General features: G+C 35.5%; 4 protein-coding genes across 4 annotated transcripts; 2 read left to right on the plus strand and 2 right to left on the minus strand.

The window, feature by feature from the left end:
• Positions 1-2,189: 2,189 nt before the first annotated feature.
• LOC112506985 (metal tolerance protein 9-like) lies at positions 2,190-6,883 on the plus strand. The gene is made up of 6 exons (XM_025111356.1): positions 2,190-2,571; positions 3,927-4,039; positions 4,146-4,391; positions 4,838-4,918; positions 5,892-6,122; positions 6,394-6,883. Exons 1-6 carry the CDS (start codon positions 2,346-2,348, stop codon positions 6,736-6,738), a joined length of 1,242 nt encoding a protein of 413 aa, XP_024967124.1. The 5' UTR covers positions 2,190-2,345; the 3' UTR covers positions 6,739-6,883.
• A 396-nt stretch (positions 6,884-7,279) lies between these two features.
• LOC112507028 lies at positions 7,280-9,071 on the plus strand. The gene is made up of 2 exons (XM_025111417.1): positions 7,280-7,714; positions 8,502-9,071. The coding sequence occupies exons 1-2, from the start codon at positions 7,419-7,421 to the stop codon at positions 9,001-9,003; spliced, it is 798 nt and encodes a 265-aa protein (XP_024967185.1). The 5' UTR covers positions 7,280-7,418; the 3' UTR covers positions 9,004-9,071.
• Positions 9,072-9,230: 159 nt separating this feature from the next.
• Positions 9,231-19,109, minus strand: LOC112506401 (putative cyclin-B3-1). Its single transcript, XM_025110405.1, has 23 exons — positions 19,095-19,109; positions 18,951-19,005; positions 18,776-18,857; positions 17,662-17,719; positions 17,486-17,534; positions 17,319-17,391; positions 16,488-16,542; positions 15,909-15,966; positions 15,750-15,831; positions 15,610-15,642; positions 15,477-15,534; positions 15,256-15,304; positions 15,063-15,156; positions 14,754-14,849; positions 14,638-14,698; positions 14,206-14,493; positions 14,000-14,122; positions 12,532-12,621; positions 12,274-12,435; positions 12,130-12,189; positions 11,193-11,291; positions 10,916-11,094; positions 9,231-9,656 (listed from the first exon to the last, which is right to left on the minus strand). The coding sequence occupies exons 1-23, from the start codon at positions 19,107-19,109 to the stop codon at positions 9,518-9,520; spliced, it is 2,058 nt and encodes a 685-aa protein (XP_024966173.1). The 3' UTR covers positions 9,231-9,517.
• Positions 19,110-21,110: 2,001 nt separating this feature from the next.
• LOC112505640 (pentatricopeptide repeat-containing protein At1g79490, mitochondrial) lies at positions 21,111-23,729 on the minus strand. The gene has a single exon (XM_025109525.1). It carries the CDS (start codon positions 23,621-23,623, stop codon positions 21,173-21,175), a length of 2,451 nt encoding a protein of 816 aa, XP_024965293.1. The 5' UTR covers positions 23,624-23,729; the 3' UTR covers positions 21,111-21,172.
• Positions 23,730-27,137: the final 3,408 nt, after the last annotated feature.

Consider the following 27,137-nt stretch of genomic DNA (forward strand, 5'->3'; position numbering starts at 1 on the left):
GAGGGTGTTAATCATGGATATTATCATCTTCATTATTTTAATTTTAGAGAAATACATGAAACAGTTTCATTAAAATTTCATTAAGTAGTATATGAAACAATTTTATAACCACATATGAAACAACTTCATCAAAAAAAGTATTATATGAAACAATTTCACAAGATTAACAATTTCATGAAAAAATTTCATAGATTAACGATGGATGAGAGTAGTTTTTACAAATTGGAGTGGTTTTCATTTGATCGCTCATCTATATATATATATATATATATATATTTGTGATTATATGATACCGGTATGGTTTTGTGAGACTCGTAAGACCATTTTTTTACATTTAGAACTTCACAGCAAAATACTGTGAAGGTCTTCACAATCTTTTTGTTGTGAAGGTTCAGATTTTTTTTTACTTTTACAGTATTTTGCTGTGAAGTTCCAAGTGCAAAAAAATGGTTTTACGAGTCTCACGAAAACAGACTAGTCTCACGAAAACAGACTGGTCTCACGCGATCCCAACTCTCTCTCTCTCTCTCTCTCTCTCTATATATATATATATATAAACGAGAACACCTTCATTTTACAAGAACACCCTATAGACAATCACATGCGATATTATTATTCTATCACATAAGATACACATGTGATACTAAATCAGATACGTGGACAATTTCGATGCGATCTTGGTTGCGGGCTAAGTCGCCCTTACACCACTAATTCCCCTCACATGTATTATCACATGTGATAAGGTTGTTGTTGATATGATATTATAATTTATCAAGACCATCACATATGATGCTAAATCATAGACGCAGACAACCTTTGGCATGAGCTAAGTCGTAGAACACTTCGTCCGCACATCACAAGGTCCCCTCACGTGTATTATCACATGTGATAAGGGTGTTTTCGCATTATTGTAAAATGATGGTGTTCTCGTTTGAACCTCCACCTATATAGTTAAGGTTTCAATAATCGATCTTAAGGATAAATTGCAACAACATAAACAATACTTTATTTCTATTTTCATATAAGTATTATGTATTTGAACGTGATTAAAACAATATACAAGATTTTGTGGTACATAACAATGTAGGTAATAGTTGTATTATAAAACTGATTATTTTGCATTTTAATGAAAAATAAGTGGCCATTTGCCGACCCTTACCGGTCATCATAGTAGATTGTTGGTAAACACCTCGTAGGTGTCGTTTACCAAACACTTACCCCATAAACGTTTAGTGGTAAGAAATAACATTATCGTTTATTTACTGCGTAATTAAAGTATTTTAGTCCACCAAAATGACATCGTTTGCAGAATTGATCCAATAAGTGTTCACCGTGGTAAGAGTCGTCGTCCTTACTTATCGGATAAAACATTTGGTCATTGTCTCTTTCTTGTATTTGGTAAGATTCTTGGTCATTACCAAATTTATCCGATAAAGTAATGTGACTTGGTAAACACTTACCTGGGTAAACATTTGGTAAACGGCTTCTTACTCTGTAAACGTTAATCGAGTAAGATTATCAGTCCTTAGAATGCCTCTTACGGATGAGATTCTCGATCATTACATGCTCATCCAGAGTCACCTCTTATATACTTAACCCGCAATATTCTCGGCCATCAAAATTGATAGTTGGTAACCATATTTACCCAGTAAGCGCTTACCGAGTAAGAGTTTTTTTTCTCACATAGGGGATAAAACTCCCGGTTCTTATGTCACTTCTTACCGAGTGAGATTTTTGGCCTTGCCATGTTCACACAATAAAGTAAGGGACATCCGGTAAATACTTACCCGATATGTATTTAAGGGGTGTTTGAGATTGCTTATTTGAAACAACTTATGATTTTCTACAAAAACACTTATCAATTTATTATAAGTCAGAAGGGTTTAACTTCTTTAAAAACTTCTTATTATCAATTTGGCACCGATATAAGTTGTTTATCCTAACACTCAAAAGTGCTTATTACTGGTGTCACACCGAAATAAATCAATAAATTATTTTTATAAGCAATCCCAAACACCGCTAATAAACGGACGTTATAAAGCTATGAATTAATTACAAGATAAAGAAGCGGATTGGGAGCAAACTCCATTCATGTTTTATCGGAAGGTTATTATAAATGGTGGGGTCCAATCCAAGGTCTCCACTATTCCCTAGACTGGCCTTGTTTATATATAGCAGCAATGGAGGTTACACGGAGTATGTATCATTCTCCCTAAATCAAATCGCCTGTGTACTCTTGCTCTTGCTCTTGTTGATATTGCCGTAGTGGTGGTGCTTCAATCACCATATATCTATCGTCACCTACCTACACCTAGATTGTGCTTTTGATTTTGCCGGATCGATCCATGGATGATCAGGAGCATTGCGGTGGCGATGGTGTTGGTTGTGGTGCTACTGATCAGACTACCGTCGGTGATTCTTACACGGATCAGTATCGATCTCCTTCTGCCGGTAAATTAAATGATTCTCTTTCGTGGAAACTCGATATCAGCAATTTCCGATTACCAGAATCCTCCTCCACCATCGACGATAAAGCTTCCACTCTCCGCCGACTGTTCCTCCTTGCTCCAAGTAATTGCATCCACGCTATTTCTTCTTTTTATATATACATGAATGGTGGTTTTCCCCTTTCATAAATTCAAATTTGTTTATATGGACGCAAATGTGTGATTCATCGATTCTAGAAAATAAACAGGTTTATAACCTATACTTCCTTCTAACAATTGCAAACATTTTATTGCACTTGATTTTGTTTATGGTTTGATACAATTTTTGTTTACTGATGATAAAATACATAGAATAATTTAGATCTATGCTCATGGTTCATGAAGTTAATACACAGAGGTCAATTAACTAAATGTTTACCCGGTAAACGCCTATTCGTAATAGTCACACTTTCATTTTACTTATCGGGTAAGATTTTAGTTTATTAAACGACATCATATGCAACATTTTTATCCTGTAAACGTTTACCGGGTATGAGTTGTTGCTTTTATTTACAGCGTAAGACTCTCGGGTTTTTCTCTTGCTCTTACTGGGTAAGATTTTCAATCCTTATCATGTTCATCCGATAAGTTAAAGTGACAAACATTCATTGTTTAGTAAAAGGCATCTTAATTAGCAATACGACCAAATTAGTCTTTGAACAAACTATTAATTCTTATTAAAATTTCTTTATTAAAATTATTTTATATATCCAATGAGAAATCAAATTTCAACATGGAAAAAAATATGGGTAGCTACTAAAACATCTCTACTAGATTTTTCAATATTTTCTTCAAAACAGATAATTAGAAATCAACTTTGAAAATAATTGCAATCAATTCTATCAGAACATCTCTAACAGGTATGAAAGTATAACTTTTAAATAGAGAATGAACCTAGAAGTCGCCAAGGAGAAATCTCTAAAACTTATTATTTCAATTGTTTTCACCGATGATATTGAATGTGTTATAATTTTTTATAAAGTTTTTCTTTTAAAATGTTATGGAATCATGAATTTATGAAATATTTTAATAATATAAATAATATTGGAATTGCTAAAATAGACTAGCTACCGGAAATACCCTCATACTTTTTTCATTTTGAAAAAAAGTTGTGGAGAATCTAGTGGAACACCAAAATTTGAGTTCGTTCGAAAGGCTCTTTGTGTGTCATTCAACAATTTTTCTAGTGTTTGTGAAACTGATTTGAGATCATGTGAGACCAAACTGTTTTCGTGAGAGACCATATAAATAACACTGAACATTCAAAGCAAAACACTGAGCAATGTTTTACTGTGAAGTTTTTGTGTTTTTCATACCTTAATAGTTTTCTACTGTGAAGTTTCAGTGTTACTTTGTAGTCTCATGAATCTCAGAAAAACAGGTTGATCTCATGTGAATCCAAACCCTATTAAAGTTTAACGTATATATTTCTTGCATCAGGAAAACAAAGAAAAGTCCAACAATATTACAAGAAACAAGAAAGACTCTTAGAAGGGTATAATGAGATGGAAACAATAAGCAAAACAGGTTGTTTACCTGGAATCCTGAGTGAGGTTCGTCTTTTATTTAGACAAAGTTGTTCTATCTTTTTTACCAACTGAGTTATACGTTGAAGGCATAAAAATGTTGCATATTAAGCGACTTTCTCACTCTTTACAGGATGAAATGAAGAATCTTGCTCAAAATGAGAGAATGGCGATCTACATTTCCAACGTCGCTAACTTGGTTCTTTTCATCGCTAAAGTCTACGCATCTATCAAAAGCGGATCGTTAGCGGTTATCGCATCAACTCTAGATTCGTTTTTGGATTTATTATCTGGATTTATTTTATGGTTTACTTCAAACGCCATGAGAAACCCGAATCAGTATCACTATCCAATTGGGAAGAATCGAATGCAACCTGTTGTAAGCTCGTCTGACCTTCAACTGTTCAACATTTATATTATTTTCTAAATACATAAGGAATCGATGTTTAAAGGCCTTGAAAATGTTAATATTATTTTTATGCATTATACGAGTAAGGGGTCGGTTCAAATAAGAAGACTAAATGAGACGGCAAGAATAAAGTGCTTATATGTTAATCACTGTAAAAATCCGAAAAAAAATCTATTTAAAGATGCATATGTGAACGGATATTACAGATTATTCATATGGGTTCATATGAATCTTCAAATAATTTTTTTCAATGATTTACATATAAACTTTTCACTCGTACCTTCTCACGATATTTAGCCTTATTAATTGAACCTCTCACGTACCTGTAAATTATGCATTGATGGATTGACTACAAAAAAATTTATACGACCTTCAAATCTTATAAAGAATATATTCAAATAGTTGTTGATGTCCAGGGTATAATCGTTTTCGCAACAATAATGGCGACTCTCGGTTTCCAAATATTGCTAGAGTCCGCAAGAGAACTCGTTGTCAAGGTTCGTGCTCTAGATCCCTCTTTGATAGAGTATTAATTTACAATGTTTGAGTTTTCTATTGATTCATTTAGCACATATTGTAATAGAGCGTCGAGTCCGTAGAGTGGTAAATTTTGCTTCTAATACCATATGAGAATATGTGGAACCCCAGATTAATCTCCATAAGAACTTTAAAAAAAAGGGAGTTCCAACGTATAAAAAAGGGGCCGTTTACCAAACGCTTACCCGGGTAAGCGCTTATCAGGTCACATTACCTTACCAGATGAATATGACAAGGACTAAGAATCTTAACTTGTAAGAACGAGACAAGGACCAAGAGTCTTATCCGGTAAGCGAGAGCGACGACTCTTACAACTATAAATGCTTACTAGGTAAATTGTTGCATACGATACCGTTTTAGTGGACTAAAGTCTTACCCGGTAAGTAATTGGTAGTGTTAAAATTTACCCGTAAGCGCTTATCGGGTAAGTGTTTAGTAAACAGCCCATAAAGTTAACCAAAACAACTTTATATGCAACAATTTACCCAGTAAGAGCTGACCATGGTAAGAGTCATTGCCCTACTTACCGAGTAAGACTCTCGGTCCTTGTCTCGCTCTTATCGGGTAAGCTTCTTGGTCCTTGCAATATTCATCCAATAAAGTAATGTAACTTAGTAAGCGCTTATCCAAGTAAACATTTGGTAAACGACCCCTAAATCTAGCTGATATAAACTCTAATAGATTTTAATAGCGTACAAGTTTCAAAATCAACAAAAGATACGCATATAATAACATCCACCTTATTTTAATTTAAAAAATTTCTTAGAAATGAAAACATTTTTATTTATATCATATAACACAGAAGGTAAATGTTAGTTGTTTAATGGTTTAGATGAATAGAAGTTATTTTAGTAAAATATATCAATCGGTAGAACCCTGATAACAGAAAGAGATGCTTTTATTTTGACCCTAATAAAATTGTACTAATTGCAGACTCATCCTAACGACGATCATGATAGTGAAAAATGGGTGATTGGTATCATGGTGTCTGTGACGGTAGTGAAATTTATGCTCATGATGTATTGTCGAAGATTCGAAAACGAAATAGTGAGAGCGTACGCTCAAGATCATTTCTTCGATGTCATCACCAATTCTGTTGGATTAGCTGCAACAATCTTAGCCATACATTACCGTTGGTGGATTGATCCCGTTGGAGCTATAATTGTGAGTACACACGATCAATATCTCATCATTTATGAATTGCTCAATTAATTACCATGTTACGAGAGCTCATTTAGGTATAGCATTAAATGAGATTTTAATTAAATCAAACACTTATCGACCTTTATTAAATGAGACTTCTATTAAGAGCATTATCTCCATGACAAATTTAGCAAGCATTCTTTTATATGGAGGTGACGTTCTTAAACTTGCTAAAAGTTATGGATTTAAAACAAGTTACTAAACACGTCTGTGTTTCCATCTGATCTTGTAGATAGCGTTATATACAATAAATACATGGGCAAAGACTGTTATAGAGAATGTATGGTCGTTAATAGGGAGAACTGCTCCACCAGAATTCTTGGCGAAATTGACATATTTGGTATGGAATCATCATGAAGAAATAAAACACATCGATACAGTGAGAGCCTACACGTTTGGGAATCATTATTTTGTGGAGGTAGATATTGTGTTGCGAGAGGATATGGTGCTCATTGAGGCACATAACATCGGAGAAATGTTGCAAGTAAAGCTGGAGCAATTGGTTGAAGTCGAAAGAGCATTTGTTCATATCGATTTTGAGTTCACACATACACCTGAACATAAAGGAAAAGTTTGAAGTTATATAAACATTATTTCTTACACCTCAGTTAAAAAAGAGAGGATAAAACTGATAGTGAATAATGACGATTATATCTGTAATTCTTTTAGACACTTACGATAAATGTTTGGTGTTTTCGTTTATACTTCTATTGTCATATCAATCAAGAAATACATGATTAAGTTTTTGCATTTTGCGCTAGAGAATATTTTATACTTCGATTTTTTTTATTTTCTCTATACATTTAGAGAATTTGTTACAACAAAATTTCTATTTTTTCTACTTTAGAGAATCTGTTAGAATTGCTCTTAATACACGATAGAGAAAATAAGAGAAAGATAATCTAAAAAACTCCAAATTTATAGATCACCCAAGAATGAAATAATTATAATGAAAGAGAAATATTATTTTAAATAATATTATAATTTTTAAAATAAAAAAAATTATTTTTAAAAAGTATAAATTTGAGTGATTCAATTATTTTACGTAAAAGGATATAAATATTGGATCCGAATATTATAAAAACAAAAACCACAAAATCCTTTAGAAAAAAACACAAACACACGCGTCTCCATTTACGTGAAGATGATGAACACACGCACACATTCTTGAAGAACATCTTCAACCCCATCTTCATATCATCAAACTCGATTGGATTAGGTTTAAACTATAAACCCTAATTTTTTCGCCCATCGATCATGGCTTTTACTGTAATCCCCAATCTCTCTCCTCCATCTTTTACTCGACTTCATCTTCATCATCAATCCTATTCCTTCCATAAATCTTCATCTAATTCTGCAATTCACCATAACCACCACCATTCCTCCCACCTCCCTCTACAATCATCCGTTGAATTACCACCGGTTCGTGTTCGTGTTTCTCCGCCGCGAGATCCTCGCCAGGATTTCTACGTTAATCTCGGTTTAGCTGTTCGTACTCTCCGCCATGATCTACCTCTCCTCTTCTCTACGGATCTCAATTACGAAATCTACAGGTACACATGTTTTTATGTTTATGTTTATGTTTTAATCGATCGGAAACCTAGACATTTGGTTCACAGAATGGAATTTGATGGAATTGGAATACATCGTTTGAAAGAACTGGAATGGAATTCGATGGAGTTTGATTAGGTGTTTGGTCGGTAGGAATTAGAATGAAATTTGATGGAATTTGATCAGGTGTTTGGTCGATAGTAATTGGAATGGAATCTCCCGGAAAAAGTTGGAATCTCCATTTTTGTTTGGGGAGAATCGGTGGTGATAGCTATTGGTGGTAGGTGAGGTCGCAGGATGGTAGCTGTGTCGATTACAGTTGTGGCATGGTGGTGGGGTGGGGGAGTCAGGTGGGGTGTTTGTGGGTCGCATGGGTGGCAGGGTGAGGGTGGCAGCTGTTACCGCGAAAGTAGTGGTACGGTGATCAATGTTGGGTTAGGGGTTGGGTGAGGGTTGTGAAGGCGAAGATGGGGGTGTGATGATAACAGTAGTAGTATGGTTGGGGCGAGGGTGGCGGTTTTGGTTAAATTGGATGCAAAAAATGGAATTCAATCCCTTCCCTTATACAATGGAACGATGAATTCATTAATTTATGGAATTCAACGGAATTCAAAGAATTCATTGTTTTCATTTCGTGAACCAAACATTGGATTCGGAATTCGGTCAAAGGAATTATCCATTCCAATTCATTCAAAATCCATGAACCAAAAACACCCCTAGATTACTTAGATTTAGATTTCTATGGTTGTGTTACATAATCATGTTATGTGGTTGATTTCGCAATTACAGGGACGATATCACCTTCGTTGATCCTCTAAACAAGTTCACCGGTATACACAACTACAAACTCATCTTCAGTGCATTACGTTTCCATGGTCGTATCCTTTTCAAAGAAATCTCCCTAGAGATTTTTCGGGTTTGGCAGCCATCAGAGAACCTAATATTAATCCGTTGGAACCTCAAAGGCATCCCTCGTGTACCCTGGGAAGCCAAGGGTGAATTCCAGGGCACTTCTCGCTACAAATTGGATCGAAATGGGAAAATTTACGAACATAAAGTCGATAATTTGGCTTTCAATCTTCCACAACAACTAAAACCTGCTATATCTGTTTTGGATTTGGTGTCTGCTTGTCCTGCTACCCCTAACCCTACATTCTCTTGGGGAATCGTGGATTCTACTACCTATTCGTCTTCGTGGCTAGACTTCTATCGGGCAGTTAAGAACACGTTGGATCCTAGCCAAGATTCTTCAGGTTTGCAAGATTGCCAACTAGTTGCTACTTGTTCATAGTGAGTGATTGATTAGCTATACAAACTCTTTTGCATATTGTTATGTATATGCATATGCATATATACTTACACTCTGTTGCACATACTCTACATATACGATATAACAACACGATCTTGAAAGCTATAAAAAAGGCGTAAGCAAAAGATAATAATGTTGTTGGATTAGAGGGCAAAGGGATGTTTGCAGTGTGTATATAGATAGAGTTGTTTATGGGTTTTTTGTTTTACTTCTTGGGTCAGCTAGCAAGGATATGAAATGATGAATATGATATGTATTATATAATATGTATACAAATATGCATCAATTCTTCTGTTACAGATTCGGTCAACCACAATTCTTGATGTTCTAATCACCTATCGATAGATTCAAAGGCGATAATACTTCAAAAGAAGTTAACTTGAGACCACGATGTTAAAAGAGGATGATCTCACTGCTGAAAGTTTCGCTATGCTATCCAACTAAGTGTTGGTTTCTAGAAATCAAGTAGATCTTACCGGGTTTCTTGGTTAAAAGACTATTGAGTTGGAAGCTTGTCGAGAGGTCTAATAGTTGCAACTCTGCAGTTATCGGCCCCCATGTATTTGTCATACGTTACTTTCAGCACTGCTGTTCTTGCAGCTTGATGAAATCTCAAGATCATCTCCGCGCAATCCCTAAGATAGAAGTGTAAAAACACATTAAAAACTTGATGTTCAGGTAAGACTCAAGGTTTTAAAAGGCGGTATGAGGCATAAGGCAGTGGAAATATATACACCTAAATATGTATATACCACACAAGGGTCACGTTCAAGTGAAAATCGCAAAAAATGAAAAACTGAGGAACACTTTGGTAATGAACAATATACACATGTGCATACAAGTAGAACCGTATGCATATGTGCATACAAGTAATTTGTAAGCAATTTATCTGGTATGCACCCGTGCTAAAAACCAAGACACAACTTCAATTGCTTGTATGCACATGTGCATACAAGTAATTTGTAAGCAATTTAGCTGGTATGCACATGTGTATAACATGCACTCGTGCTAAAAACCAAGACACAAAATCAATTGCTTGTATGCACATACCGTCCAGATAAATGGTTACTAGGGTTTTCTTTAGTTTTTCATTTTTTGAGGGTTTTTTTTAGTTTTTCATTTTTTGAGGGTTTTCTACTCAAACCTCCCTCTACTAAATTTATATATATATAGGCGAAGGATCGTGTGTGAGAAGGGTAGTTATGATGAGAAGTAAGAAGAGATCTAAGGCTTGATCACTTTTAATCTCATGTCCACTCATGAATTGCATTTTAGAAGGGAATTGATCCGGTGTATCTTGGTGCACCTCATTAGTATTGACATTCAATTAGGATTGATCCAAGGGTGGAGATCTCTTCTTACGCTTCTCACAATAACATCCCTTCTTACCGCAACCCAACCCTATATATATATATATATGTATAAACATTTATGTACAGTATATATACAAAAGAAAAAGTGAAACAATGAGATAGGCTGGGAGGGTGTGAAAAATCAGTGGCTTGGAGGAAGAGGAAGATTGACCCACACTTTTTAAATAAGAGGAGAAAGTATTAGCTTTTTGGCTTTTAAAATATTCAAATTACACATTGGGCCATTAGGCTTTGACTTTTAGTTTTTCTAAAAAGACATTTATACTATAAAGAGAAGTACTACTACTGTCATAAAGCTTATAAAAAAGCCAAAAAAACCATTATCAAACACATCATCTGAGGCATACGCCTCGACAACGCCTTACTGAAGGCGTAAGCCTCGTCCATGGTCCAAGAGGCGGCGCCTCAGGTGCGGTTTTGGGCCTCCTCGCCTCAAGGCGTACATTTTAAGACCATGGATAGACCTCACAAAATATGTGCAAAAACACATTAAAATCTTGATCACAGAAGAGTGAGAGTACCTGATCTGAAACTCGTGATAGTGAGAATGCTTGCATAGAAGTGGAGTCCATGGTGGGGTCAAGTGCAGGGTACACCTAGCAACATAAATAGCTGATGCACATAGCAATGATGGCTTGAAATGTAAAGCATCATACTCCACCAAGCACAACTCAATCAGGAAGAATGCTAGGTTCTCAAACTGAAAAAAATGGTACTCAAAAAGGGATGTTAGTATTACTTTATCAAGATTGAGTTGCATCTATTTTGTAACTGTATTGCAGCAGAAATTGTAAATACCTTTTTGCCTGCCTGAGCAGCTCTAAGAAATCTCAGCATAAAGACATAGGGCGTGGGAAGATTAAGACGAAAGTTTAACTTCTTTAAAATCGTCGTTTCCTAAGGAAATAAAAATATGGGACTATAGTGAATCCACGATATGATAGAAGCAAATAATGGTGACATATGGAGGTGATTCATTATAAATAGAAGTTCAATGCATCTCCTGATATTCGAAAGAAAGATAGGTGCAAGCCTAATATGATGAACCAAATGTCCAAATCTAGGTCACAGTGTTTACAAGGAATAGACACTAGAATTTTTGTTTCAAGTGAATCCAGTTTAGACTATGAGAGTTGTATCAACTCTCAATAGATCTTTTGAGCGATAATACGTTTGGGTTGTGGTTGTATTACATCGGTATTAGGTACCTCCTTTCTCTAGATATATATATATATATATATATGTATATATATATATATATATGTATATATATATATATATATATATTATAAATTGGCTAGGGCTCCATTTTCTGAGCAGTTTTCAAAACCAGAGTTCACCAAAGTCTTGCAACTAGTAAGTTTATCTGTGTTCCTTGTATTAACAAGGGTGGCATATCATCTTATCTAATGTGATTTCTTACGTCAAGAATCTAGTTGTATTTCTATGGATAAATGAAGAGTACCTAAAAACCGTGATTTTAAAGACCGTTTGACGCATTAGCCTTGAGGCGGCCCAAAACCGCACCCTCGACAGCACCTCTTGGACCTTGAACTAGGCTTAGCCTTGGTTTGATGAGTGGTTCGGTAAGGCGTGAGGCATACAAATGATCTGTTTTGCTAATGGTTTACTCTTCGCCTCATTGAGGGAAAACGCCTCAAGGCCCGATTCTACCTTTTAAAACCTTGCCTAAAACTAGATGCTGCAATATAAAATAGAGAAACAATAGACATACCATTCCAAGCATTTGATCTCTTGTGTATACCTCTGCTGAGATGCTAATTAATTCCATAACCTGTTAAACATACAAATGATGTAAACATGAAATGAAAAAACAAAGACTCTTTTTTCTGTTTTAAAAAACTATTGAAACAGTTACCTTTGGATGCCAGAAATCCTCATACTTTGATGCTAGCAATAGTGCGGTGAGACCAACTAATTGCATTTCATTTTTCTTAATAGTAACAACAGACAAGTAACAGTCCAAGAGGGTGACCATCAAATAAAGTGTCTCTTGCATCAAATCAAATTTCAAATGTACCTGTCGCATCAAACCAACAGATGCAGATTTAAAACTACCAGATAAGTAAAACCAGTTCTAACTTTGCATTGAAGGAACTTAAAAAAAAGGATGTACTTCTATGAGCCAATTGATCAATATGCCTCGCATTTGAGCTGTGATTTCTGTCTGGATCTCCATATAGTTTTTTAGCGGCTGATTATGCGCCTGCAGTCACACGCCCGTTAAAGATACACAACGTCAAGCTCATATATATAAATCAAACTAGCATCAATAGCAAAACAACGCGACGGCATTGTCAAAAAATCAGGACCTCGAGGCAAGGTTTTAAAAAGCAGAACTGGGCCTCGAGGCGTAACCTCAAGGCGGTCCAAGGCGTAAGCCCCGAGGCGGATATATATACACACTAAATATATACAAAGTGGGAGACTGATAAGAAATAATATATATATACGTATAACTACCATACTATTCAAAATGGGAAACAAAATATATTATGATTTTCTTTGTTTTTTCATTAATCCGGATATCCAACCCGTTATGTGAACCAACTAATCTCAGGACGACCAGTTGCTTTGCGGGCAGCCCGGAGTCACCGCATTTGAACATCCGTGGCTACAAGGGATTTTTATTCCTCATTGGATTTGAACTTGGGACCTCCAGGCACTTTTGACTTTTGGAGCCCAAGTTCAAACCAGTCAAGCACCACCCGTGTGGTTAAATTATGATTTTTGTATTTGTGGTTTGTTAATATTTTCTATTTTCGTCCTTATGGTTTAGAAATTGCTATTTTTGTCCTTAGACTAAATTCCTACCTTCAAAAGTACAAGGGATCAAAACAGTAAAGAATTATAAAGCATAGGGACTGAACAACAATAAATTGTAAATCATAAGGACGAAAATAGCAATTAATTACAAGCTACAAGAACGAAGACCATAACTTCTCAACCATAGGGGACGAAAATCATAATTTTTAACAAACCACAGGGATGAAAAAAGTAATTTACTCTAAAATATATGTACATGATGCTCTTTAAATTGGGAGACTAGTGAAGAGGTTGAAGATGACAGATGAAACTAGGAGGACGAGCAAGAAAATGGTTTTTTTTTTTTTTTGAAGTATATAATATTTATATACTGCAAATAGAACAAATAAACTCACACACCCTCTTCACCTTTGGTGAGGTTTGAACCCTTGACCTCCTAAAAGTTCAAGGACTCACATACCGTTAGGCCAAAGCCCTTTGGTGGGTTTATTTTTATAGAAAGTAAGATCAGTAAGTCAAGTTCTAAACCATAACATCTAACCCCCGCCTCAGTCTCGCATCCGGCGCCTCAAGGCCACCTCAGTGGCTCAAGGCATACGGCTTAACTAACCCATGACAGCCGCCGCCTGAGACTCAGATTTTTTTAAAACCATGCAGCAGGGTCAGTGACTGGTTCTGATATTATGAACATTTATCTGCATTTGCATTTGACATACTTATGGCGCACATTGAGTTTGATTGCAATAAAGTGATGTGGTGCATTCAGAATGGATGTAAATAATACAAAAAAATAGCAAGAAAGCATGGTATAGACTTACTTCTGTAACCCAATAATGCTGATAGATCTCATCAATATATTCAGCAACTTCAAGGTGATTGCATTCATCATAGATATTGGGTAGGATCTCCTGCTTGGTGACATTGTCATTTTCCTTTAACAGCTGCAGCCCAGTGTACTTTGTCATCATTTAAATCATCAAATAATTATATTTAATGGAGACAACAAAAATTAAATTTTATCCACCGTTGATCTCGCGATTAGCAAAGATGTGTAGGATTTTCGACGACCAGATTTCCTTTTGGCAGCGACGTTTGATGTACTCGCGTCTAAGTTGCTGTTGCAAGCAGATGGAACACCTTCTGCAGGTTTCTCACAAGTTACAGCTTCAGTATGTTTAGAAAACGACGACCTTGATGCCACCTCCTTCCTCCTAGATGAAACAGAAGCTGCGAATGTTGATTTGCTAGAAACAGAGGTGCTTTTTGATACCCTTTGAGCTCGGGGAATACCAATTGTAGTTTTCACAGTTGGCTGGTAGGCGAAAAGGACATACAATGTTTTGAGTACACAAACTCACTAATTCAGTGATTGAAGTTTAGAAATGAAGAGCTAACTACAAAATGGTGAATTGAGTTCATTGATGATCTTAACAAAGAAATAGAACTGTAAACATACCTTCATTGATCTCCTAGACAATCTATGTGCATCCCCTGTTGGCTGATGACCTTCTGACACCCTAGAAGCAGATTGATAATATAGATTTAACTTGGTGAAGAATTTGTAATTCATACTGCATGGCTGCATGCAAACTAGTAGACATGGTTTTTCGGGTAACCACAAATTGCCTGGAGTCATCGCATCCATGGCTACATGGGCTTTGGCAGCGCCTGTATTTGAACCCGGGGAAGATGAGGTTTCCACTACATCCCCTGAGCCTTAACCAGTGTATTTGAACTAGGTTGCGAACAAGGGTGAAGGCCAAAATGTCTTTTAATGCAACAAAATTATTTCAAAAGAAATTCACACTGCATGCAAACTAGTAACCTGAAATGAAAAGGGTTTATGACTAGTAACACTAGATTTTTACATGGTGTACTCACATTTTTATATATCCATCGCTAACCCTATTCTTCCAACGGTAGTCCCTGGCATTGCTTACTTGCGGTACAACTTTCGTGCCCACTTTAGGTTTAACTGAAAAGTCAAGAACGAAAATAGTTGACGGGTTAATATGTCAACATTATCAAAATGATACCGTGAATGACTCACTTCACCGAAAGCTAAATCACTAACCAGAAAAGCCACATTTTTCTTTGCTCTTCACTTTATTTTCCAAACTTCCCTGCAAGTAAAGGATAATGATGCATTTAACAGAAAATTAACTAATATGCAGGAAATGGTCGATTCTTTGTTGCTATGACGACCTATACAAATTACTAGACGAGAATACAGTAAAACGTAACAGAATATAATCATACGAGAATACAGTAAAACATAACAGAATATAATCATACTTTGTTGAGATCACATGTATCCGCCTTGTCGACGTGCTTTAGAACTGGTAAAGATTTCCTTCCAAAAAGAAACAATTGGAACCATCAATTTAAGGACATTGGCATATTAGGGACACACTGCAAAAATACAAACCTTTGTGGCGGGTTATAAATCCTAGCAGATTTCCTAAACAAACAGAAAAAGTAAGGATCAACTAACAATCACAATATAATCAGAGAGGCAAAGAAATCAATCAACACAGTTGAGCAGAAAATTATGTTGACTACCATTACCTTGTAGCATCACCAACAGTTTCTTGACCCTGTAGCCTTGTCCTAGGATTGCCATTGAAGACCTTCAGATCCTTGGCACCGACTACTTTTCAGGAACGAAGTAGAATATAAGACACTAATCGATAGGATAGATATGTGAACCTCCATACTGAAAGTTACCTCGTCTCAGTGTATTTCGGCCATCAACAGCTTCACTCTGGCTTCCCACATGTGTTCCCTATTAAGCAGAAGCCGGTTTGATATAAGAAAGGAAACATAGATAGGTAGATACAGTGTGCATATAGTACACAGCTGGGAGTTGGCCGTGATAGTGAGTTAAAGGAAACCCTGTACTTCTGGACTTGTATATATGTGCAATTTCATAAAGAATAATATCTCACTTTTTCCGTTTCCACAACTCAACATTATGGTATTCTGAAAGCAAATCTGATTCAACAAGAAAGCAAGCAAGAACCCAGTAGGGAAGACGGGAGAAAATGAGGGTAAAGACTAAAGACTGATATCAAAGCTACCACCATCTCTTAAACTCTCCTCTTTTAGAAAATGTACCCACTTCTTGGAGAAGAAAGCTTGATAATGGTTGGTTAGCCACCGAACCTGGGATTTGTTTCTAAAATGACTGGCAAAGGTAGAATCATTTTTCTGTGAACTTATTCTAAAACACAGAAACCGTCACCACTAAATGTAAAACCCTGTCAAAAGCCAAGAAGGCATGGGGTTCAAGTTTGTTGGGAGTACCATTGATGGTTTGCCTGATGAACTTGCAGTCCTGACTCTCGTACCAACTGAAGCCCTACAAATTCGCATGATACTGACAGTAAGTCAAGGGAAGAACCAAATTAGAAGATAAATGAAAGAAATTTATCACAAGAGGTGGTCAAAAGGCCCAAAACTAACCACGGATGAACAAAAAATATGTTTCTGACGAGATGTGCCTCTAGATGGGATAATGTCAAATGTAATAGTGCATTAAGCTACTGTTCCATAAAACAATAAGAAGTCCTCCCTCCACATTCTGTGCATGTTACAGTGGTGGTATCTGGTTTTCTATAGGACTGGAGGGAGGGGGGAGAAAGAGAGGAGACTCCAATGATGAATCCGTATGCATTTTATCACTAAATTAATGTGTATGATTGCTAACACAAACTTTTCAAGCAATTAGAGTAACAAAAGAGTGTGTAATAATAATGGGCATGGTGGTGTGCATACCTTTGTATACATGCCATCTTTTCCAATTTACCTTTCCTGCAATGTTTTGGACGAAGAGAATTTGTTAGTCAAAACAAGGCAAACGGAAGATTGGAAGAACTTCAGCACATATTTTTCATAACTACAGAGAAAGCTCTGGATAGCCCAAGTGGGATAATCATCCTGAACTAAAACTGTAACTGTACTCTGAAACACTATTCAATAAGTGGCAAAGTAACAAAGATTCCAACATGCTTCAAGAAGAAAACTGATCTATTCTATTTGCCCTCTACTCTGAGCTCTAGAAAAAACTTACGAGAAGAGCATGCGATACAATAAGATAATAAGTTTTTAGATGGGAAGCAGCTCAATGTCACTCACCCAGGTCTGGAGCTATCAAAGGTCTCATTCTTCTGAATATTGGAATTGCTGATATCCGCCAACACTTTCCTTCCTACTTTAGTTTGAGCAGTGAAGCATGAAATTGTTAAATGGTTTTACAAACAAGAAAACTTATTCTACTGAAGGTTAAGCTACATAATGCTTACCAGAGTTGATGTTTTTCCCATTAATCTTCTCCAACTTGTTGACGTCCACCTTCATAAATTTTACAAAAAATACAGGCTTAATTCCAAATAATATATGCTCTCTGCGTTAAAAGACCACACTCTTCATCCACCTCTATGTACCCAAGCTTTGTAAGAATTAGAAAAGTGGTATTAACCTTATGATGATTGGCATGAACATGACTGGTTTCAGCTTTGACTGGAATAGATTTCCTTCTACAAAAGAACAAGGGTATTGAAAGAGTTATAAAGGAATCAACATGCATCCTCAAGAACACTGTAGTCAACTGTCAAAGTGGCTAATATATGTCAAAGACCTTCCAGCCTAGTGGTAAAGGCTTGGGCATGGCATAGTCATGAACCCGAGTTCGACCCCTGGGAGGGGAGTGTTGGCGACATTTAAGTGGGGCCATGTTTAGCCTCCAAATTTGCCGGGGATTAGTCGGGCTTTGGCCCAGACACCCTTACAAAAAAAAAAAAAGTGGCTAATATATACAAGAAAGAATAAAATGGAAGAAATAAACAAGCTTCTGCTAGCACATTTTTTGCAGGCTGTGGAACTATGAAGTGACTAAATTTTCTTCAGCTTCGGTCCTTTTCCCATTTCAAAACCTAATCAACAAGAATGGAGCGTAATCAAGGCTATCGAACATGAACAGATTGCTTCCCTGCCTCCTATCTAGATTAAATTCCTTGGATATATTCCACTCGTTCAAATCGTTTGTGACTTCTCCCCCATGTTGTTAGCCTTGGCCTTCCCCTAGCTCGCTTTGCCTTCCTGTTAAAGCAAGTCTACCCTTCTCATGAAGGGTCCAAAGATCTATGTTCAACTATACCACGCCATCTCAAGCCAGTTTGCATAAGTTTCTCGTTAATTAGAACCACACCAATACCTCAATCATTAGTGCATTGTTTGATATCTCATTCATCCTCAAATAACTCGGACAAACATCCTCCACTCATCAAACATTTGATTGTCCTAAAATTGCTATTAAATAGCCTAGTAAGCTGTACTATGTATTTGACATATTTACTTAGGTTTAATATCGCATTCCAAGCAACCACATGTTTTGTACTGACTACCGACCACTAATGGAATCCCTATTAATTCCACAGGAGTTCCAACAAATATGCATTTGTTCAGAGAAAAACTTACAGGACTCTATGTTCCTTGGACTTCAAACTACAAAGTACAACTAAAAAAGAAGTGCACTACCCATCAGTAGGTGAAAAAGAACCCTACAAGTGAAGGAAAACCGAATTAAAACTTACTTGGTTTCAGCGGCAACAGGACCCCTGCTATCACTCTTAACCTTCTCGTTTTCTGCATACACCTTGAGACTTCTGACTCCACCTGTTTATTGAAGCAATTTGAGAGCTAATAAGAATAACACAAATTGCATACAGTAAAAAAGAAAGATGTTGCAATTAGAGAAAACTGGCATACCACTCTTCCTGGTGTCTCGTCCTCCTGAAACCCTACCCTTGAATGTGCTTAAACCCTTGATTTAAAGAATGCAAAATTCAGTCTACTCAGAGCCAGTAATTAGAAGACGTAAAAGAAGATGATTTATCAGGGTTTCAAACGTACCTTAACAACTACCATTGTGTTTCACCTCCTCCGCATCTGTAACCAGTCAGACGAAAAGAATATAAGAAAATCAATCCTCTAAATACGCTAAAGATGAATTCGAGTCAGAAATCTTCAAATATATCTGCATTCTGTCAATCGCGTAATTAAAACAAAAACAAAGAATTGAGTTTATCAACTCAACCAAATCATCTACGAAGAAAATATCATCGGATCGAAGGAAACAAAAGGAAATCAAGAATTTAACCTAGGAATCAATCTGCGTGAATTCTACGGAGGGATCCGAGAGATTTGAAAATTTGGGGGGCTTCTTCACTTCTTTTTGCCGTTGGCTTTGTGATGTTTTGAATTAAGATGTGATTTACGAAATTGTCCTTCCCTTCTGCCGCCCATCAACGTATCGAAGTTTGAAATTATTTGCATATGGATCGATGGGTCGGATCACGGATCAAAATGGATTTGTTAAAGTGTTCGTTTGTTGGTTGGGCCGGGCCTAACTTTTTTTGGCCCAATAGGCCTAACCTTTTTGGCCCAATAGGCCTCAGCAATTTCACTGATCAGATCAGATTGTGAAAGAGAAAAAAAATATTAAAAAATAAAAATAAATTGTCAATCTCCTTTGATCCGGCTCATCTAGCAAACCACCAAAGGTGAGGGGTTCAAACTTCACCAAAGATGAAAAAGGTGTATAAATTATTTGTTGTATTTGTTGTATATAAATATTATACGCTTCCCAGAAAAAAAGATTGATTGAGATTGTTACTTTGTATTTTTATGAGATTGACACATGGTATCATGTCATTGGTTGAATTTGATTTTTGTAAAACAAAACCTATTTGATTAAAAAGTGATTTTAACAAAAAAATTAAACATTAAAAAATATATCAAAATTCATATATTTAAATTGCCTATAAATAGAATTTAATATTGACATGTTTTCATCATACCAATTTTCAATTGTACGGTAAGTTTTTTAATAATTATAATTACGTTTTAGAATATGTAATAGTCCGTCCAATCTATTTTTTATACTTAAAATCAAAAAATAATTATTATATATGATAACAAATTAAATATATAATTTTTACAAAATAATATTTTAGGTTTGATTGGATCATGAATGATAAAATAAAAAACTGAGATTGGATTGAAATTGAAGATTGTGCAAGGAAAATGGCGTTGAATTTGATTTTATTTTTTTTTAAGAATCTGTTGAAAAGGTTTTAAATCGTAAATTAGCAAATACTCTATGACATAGTTGTAAGAGTATCTCCAACAAATTCTCTAAAATAGAGAAAATGAAGTTTTTGTTATTGTCTAAAATAGAGAAGACTATTGAAAGCTCCAATTTTAGAAAATTCAGAAATTAATTTTTATTCATTCTTACCAATTAAATTGAATAAAAATTGCATTGAAATAATAAATTTATAAAATATTTTAATAATTTTAGAATTTTTGGAGTTTTTAGGTAATTCACTTAGAAAATAACAAAAGGGTTTGACAGTTGCTGAATGGTTTGATACAAAGTGACAAAATGACTAAGAGACTATACAATATAGTGTCAATATGAAATATGGTTATTTTGTAACTATTGTGAATGAATTTTTGAATAACAACAAATTACCATTTTAACACGCTATATGATTAGTGTTACATGAAATATAGTTGTTTAGTAAATATATGAATAAGACAATTACTAAGGGAAATTTTGGAAAAAGTAGGGGCTCTGGATGGATTAGCAAGACCCTTTATAAAAATCGCTCGGAGCTAATGAACCATTAAGAGGTTGCATTTTTTTATCGCACATGATTTACCTCTTAATGATTCAGATACCGCCTCTTAATGAAGCTATTAAAAGGCAAACAAACAACCCAAAATAAGTATAAATATATAAAACTCACACCATGCCCATGGTTCAATTTTTGTAGAGCCACATCCATTAACCAAAATATTTAAAATTTCATATATTTGCCAAACTGTAATTTCAGAAAACGATAAATAGCTGCAACAACAACCTGACCAACATGAATACTTCAAATAAATATAATATGTGCAACTCTATAACCATACAATTATTACTACATTGCCCTTCCACCCACAAGGGGTTTAGGTAGATTCAATGATCTAATCTCAGGGGCAGAACTGGGAAATAGTATATTAAGCTTATGCATCAAGATATCACCTCTTGATGGTATCTCATTCAAAAGAAACTGCTGAACAATTGGCTTTTTGAACCATTCTGATACAGACTCACCTGGTGCCCTCAGAACCACCTTACTAACCTCAAATGGTGATTCAACTGAGCTCAGCATCTGTGCAACCACAATCTTTAGGGTCGGTCCTGTCACCAACTTGATTCGCCGAGGAACCACGCCATAATACAGCATTCGTTTCCTGAATCTATGGAGGGTATGAACAACTGCTATAAGAGCTGCTCCAACTGATAAGTTTCTAACATCAAGTGACCAAGCAATGTGTTGATCAAACACAATCGCTTTAGGGAAAAGTTTGTTTTCATATGAAACTTTCCACACACAACGTGCACGATTGATCTGACCCATTAGAACAAGATAGTTTAGGAGCACGTTCACAAAGTATCGTGCAGCTCCTTCTTCGGATTCATAATCAATACTCTGAAAGAAGTCACGGACAAAAACTAGAACGGGTTGCTTCCTCTGTTCTGGCCCTGTGAAAAGCCCACACATAAAGGCGTGTGCTTTATGCTTTGTGGCACTCAAGATTGACATCAAATGGCGTTCGTTGTGTTCTTCTTGACATCTTACAAGATGGGCTAGGATCGATGTGTAGAGAATAAGATCAACTTTAGCAGCAGATTCGACATAGTTTTCAAGAAGAGGTTTGGCAGACTCGTAAAGCCCGTTTTTCATACAAGATTCAAAAAGCTGCCTTACAATAAAGTTGTTCGTTCTAATCCCTGAAGAACCCATGAACCTTAGCCATCTTAGAGCGAGATCAACAGAAGCATCCTTGATGAAAACCATAAGAACATCGCTAGCGGTCACATCTACAGAGTATCCCATTGCCTTCATTTCGAGCAAAATCTTTGCAGCTATGTCTACAAGTTTCTTTTTCGCTAAAAGTGTTAGTAGAGCGGTGTAGGTGGTCAGGCCCGGTCTTACACCTGCATTGCTCATTGAATTATACAGTTTCATGGCGGCATCGACTTGACCAGAAGCAGCATGCATTTCGAGCAAGCAGGAATAGGTGCTGGGAGTTGGTAAGAAACCGGCTTTTTCCATATCAGAAAAGATAGACATTGCAGTCTCGAGCTTTCCTGATTTTGCATGGGACTCCACAACCATGGTGTAGAGCCCATAATTAGGTCTAAATCGAGCTTTTTTCATCTCATCCCAAATCCTTAGAGCCGTATCTAGCTTCCCCGCCTTGACATATGACTCGATCATGGAAACAAACATGGTTGCAGATGGTCTGAACCCGAAGCCTTGCATTTCCATGTAAACTTTCATTGCTGTATCCAACCTCCCAGCCTTGCCCAATGAATCAACAAGTGATGCAAATATCATAAACCCTGGTTGGAGATTTTTCTCTTTCATTTGTTGGAAGAGCTTCAATGCTGCATCGATCCGGCCTGATTTGGCAAGGCTAGGTATCATCAACTCGTAGGTTGATCCATCCAACGAACAACCAGCTCCTTCCATGTTCTCATATATCTCAAACGCCTTGAAAGGCAAACCCTTGTCCAAAAACAAAGTTATAAGCGAGTTGTAAGTTTTCGTGTCGACTTTACACCCAGATTCTTGAATCTTTTTAAAACAACAGAAAGAAACCTCCAATTTCTCAGCTTTCGCAAGATACTGAACAATTCTACTAAACGCATTGAACTCAGGAACCATAGCTTTCGTTGAATCACGAATAAGATCATCGAACACCGATTGAATCCCTTCAAATTCACGACTTTGGTTCAACCTATCAATCAATGCAAGGTAACATTCATCACTAGGTGAATACCAAGATTGCCTCTTTGACCATCTAAACAGACTCAACGATGCATCACCATCTCCGGTAATCTTCAAAGCCTGAGTGATATGAGTCATATTTGGAACAAACTGGAGTTTATCCAATTGAGTCTCCATTTCAGGACCCCATTTCCACCTTTTAACAACCTCGACAATCTTAGCAACTGCAGAAGCATTCGAAAATGGCTGTTTTAAGCCACCTACCATTATATGGTCATCCACTCCAGGCTCAATCGATCTTATACCCTTACCAGTGTAAATAACACTGCCAGATTCATCTAAGTACTCGATATCTTCAGTCCACTCATTGGATCCTTGAATTTTCTTCCCAGAACAGTAACTACGAACTCTAATACTAGGGTTTGGACTAGTTGTTACGGAATCGAATCTTCCGGGAATCGATACCAAACAGCGGTTCAAATGCTTAACAAATCTATGACTGTCATTAACCACGGAAATTGATGAATATAATGTGAGTAGATGAAGATTGTTCAAAACGTACCTGGAAAACGAACGGCTACGAGCAATCATCTTAAATTCATATACAATAACAATACTCGAATTAGGAATCAGAAAGGAGGAAAGGAGGAATCACGTTCATGGCGGAAACAAGAAGAGTGATTCGCTCTCCATCTGAGGTTTAAGGGTTTTGGAAACCCTAGTCTTGTGAATACCTGGCTTATTTTATTTTTTTAATTCCATAAATATGGAAATTTTAAATAAAAATGTTAATATTGTGAAAATGCAATAACAAAATATTAACGGATTTTATGTTCTAAATCGTTAACAAGTGAATCTTGTTTGACAAAAAAAGTTTGTCTTTGATGATTCTAAAATTCTCTGAATGATTTTGTATCAGATGTCTTCTTTAACCATTCAACGTCTTAATTTCATTATAAACAATTACCAAACAATTATATTTCATTTTGTATTGTATCATTAGAGTCTCTTAATCATTCTGATCACTTAATTATTTTGTGTCAAATCATTCAACAACTGTCAAATAGCCCTTAAGTAAAGATTCATATATGGGCTATTGAAAATTTTAATTTGAAAATGCATATGAACAAATCTGTAACGTCGACTCAAATTTTTTTAGGTTTTTTCAATGGTAAACGTATGAACATTCATTTTTTATAGCATCTTCAACAGTTATGTTTTGAAAATTTTGAAAAAGTTTGCTCCAACAACTATGTTAAACTCTTATATGTTACATTCTTAAATATTTAATATTCCATTTAAAGAGGCTTATTTTACAAAATCAAACAAATATAAGGAATCGGGTTTGTCACCGGTCTTTCCAAGGCCCAAACCTTAGGGTGCGTTTGGTAGGCAGAACATGGTGGGACAGGACAGGACAGAACACATTTGTCCCATGTTTGGTGTGGTTTTATGTGGGACTAAGTGGAACAAGGTAGAACACGGGTAGGACACGGTAATCCACCCTTCCCCCATGGAACTAACTAGAACAAGAAATAATTGACCTTTCTACCCTCTCAAAACCTTCATCACCGTGCCCTTCTTCCCCTCCATCTTCCACCGTCTCCTTCATCATCGGCGGCCTATTATCAATCGGTGGCCTGGACAGAATCGTTCCCCTTCACAATCGTTCTCCTTCACAACCGTTCTCCTTCACAATCGTTCTCCTTCATCAATCGTTTAGAAGAACTCGGCAGCCCCAATCGTTCGACCTTCTCCTTTCTCCATATTATCAGGTAATCGATCTCTCCTCTCCTTCATTAAAGATGTTGTCACACTTCGATTCTTGAAAGATGTTATCTTAATGCCATTAAAGATGTTATCGCACWTTGATTCATGAAAGCTTACTGTATTCAAGCATACTGTTTGCATTTTCTTAACTATATTCAAGCTTGCTGTATCACACTTCGATTAATGCCATTATAGATAAATATAAATTTCGTTTGAAGTATTTGAGAGTTCCTAAGCATACTGTTTGCATTTCCTTTTTGAAGTATTTGAGTCCCATTGAAATTGATGTTTATCTACTCCATTTCCTTTGAGTATTTGAGTGCCCTAAGCTACTGTTTGCATTTCATTTTGAAGTATTTGAGTGCCCTCTGCTTTTCAAATGCAAAAGCAGTAATGGGTTTATCTACTCCATTTTGCTACTGTTTGTATTTCCTTAACTATATTCTTTTTTGCATTTCCTTAACACTAATTTGATGTTTACATTTTCTTTTGATTTATTAATGTGAGTTTTTTATTAAGATTGATTTTGGAATTTTTTTGGTATTTTTAAATAGTATTCGTAAGCATTTATATTGATTATTTAGTGAAAAAACACTAAACAGCTCACTGGGGGTAAATTGGTCATTTTAACCAGTTTTGTCATGTCCTGTCATGTCTTACCAAACGCTGAACAGCTGTCATGTCATGTCAAAAAAAAAAAAAAGGTTTAATGGCGGGGACCTCATGGCCCCGTGGTCCACATTTTGTGAACCCTACTTGCCATACCTCATGTCATGTCTTGTCTGCGCACCAAATGCACCCTTATGTCACCATTTAAAGTTTGCTCCTTTTATGGTTTAAATTAGAACTATTCTTGATATATATAACAGTTTTATAATTTAAAATAAAAAACTCAAAATCTCAATATATATATATATATATATATATATATATATAATTAAAAAGAAATTATCTATTTTATCAATTATAATATTAATTATTTTATTAAAATATTCAGTTTATTTGATTTTTTAACAAAAAATTTATAAAAGATAATTTCATATTTTTTTCTCTCTTATCCAAAATAAGTAAAAATAATATTAATTTAATTTTTTACTCATCCGAATTTTAATTTTTTCCTTCTTTCCTTATTTAAAAAAAGATTCTATTGGAACAATAAAAAACATTAAGGGGGTATTTTGTTAGAGGTATTAAGTAATAATCAATGAAAATGAAAATAACAAAAAAACTGTTGGATTTTATATAATATAACAGACACATTCCTCCAAAAGCCCAAATATTTATTCCTGGTTAAACCGAGAAGAATGAAAATTCATTCTCATTTTTTGTCATTTTTTAAATTAGGTCCTAACGATCTCAAGTCCAAGACTGTTATGATATTTACAAGTTGGTTATATAGAGTTTAAATTACATAAAAATATAAATTAAGATAATGTTTAGAATAATATGACATCATTTTACTTTCATCGAGTAATACAGGATCACCAGTAGAACTCAATCTTTAAAAATAGAGGGTTCATAATCATTAAATGTCAGAGTAAGTTTTATCATATATAAGTATCATATATTTTCTAACATATCTTAGGGTTGTTTACTTTTTTCCATTAAATCGTGTTAGTTAAGTCGTTTGTATCGATAAACTCGTTTCTCCGAGGGATGGAAGACCGACGGGTTTGAAGGAGGCAAAGAAAAAGGGTTGAATTGTTTTCGGGGAATTTATGGTAATAATTTGTTTGAAGTGGCTTAATGGAAACAAATGAGGGTCTCAATTTATTCCATATAGGCATTTGAACTTAATAGCTTACCAACTAAGCCATACAAAATCACTCTTGTTGTTTGGTTCAACAATACCGTTTATCCTAATGAGTTTTACTGACCCACTAGACCATAAACTTCTCAAGCTCAAGCATTTAGCCTTTGTGTAGTAAGGAAATAAGTCATCCATGCCATTAAGCTCATTAAACTGCACGAATAATATAATTTTAATTACATCAACTAAAAAGATGTAAAAACTATCTAAATGAAATATTTGAATTCAAAAACCTTTTAAACCATATATACACACACACACACACACACACACATATATATAGGGAAGGGTTCAAACGAGAACCCATGTGATTTACGAAAACGCGAGAACAACTTAATAACCATATATTGTGATAAAGATAAAATTAAAATTAAATTAAAATTAAATTAAAACAAGATTCAAAAAATTTAAAATTAAAAAGGGTAAAAATGGAAATGATATTTATCTTCAAAACGGTTAAAATCTATCATTAAACATGATATCTTCTCAATATTATCACGATAACTTCTCAATATTATCATCATC

The sequence above is a fragment of the Cynara cardunculus genome, assembly GCF_001531365.2.
Source record: "Cynara cardunculus var. scolymus isolate 2C chromosome LG 2, CcrdV1, whole genome shotgun sequence".
In the NCBI taxonomy this organism is placed as follows: domain Eukaryota; kingdom Viridiplantae; phylum Streptophyta; class Magnoliopsida; order Asterales; family Asteraceae; genus Cynara; species Cynara cardunculus.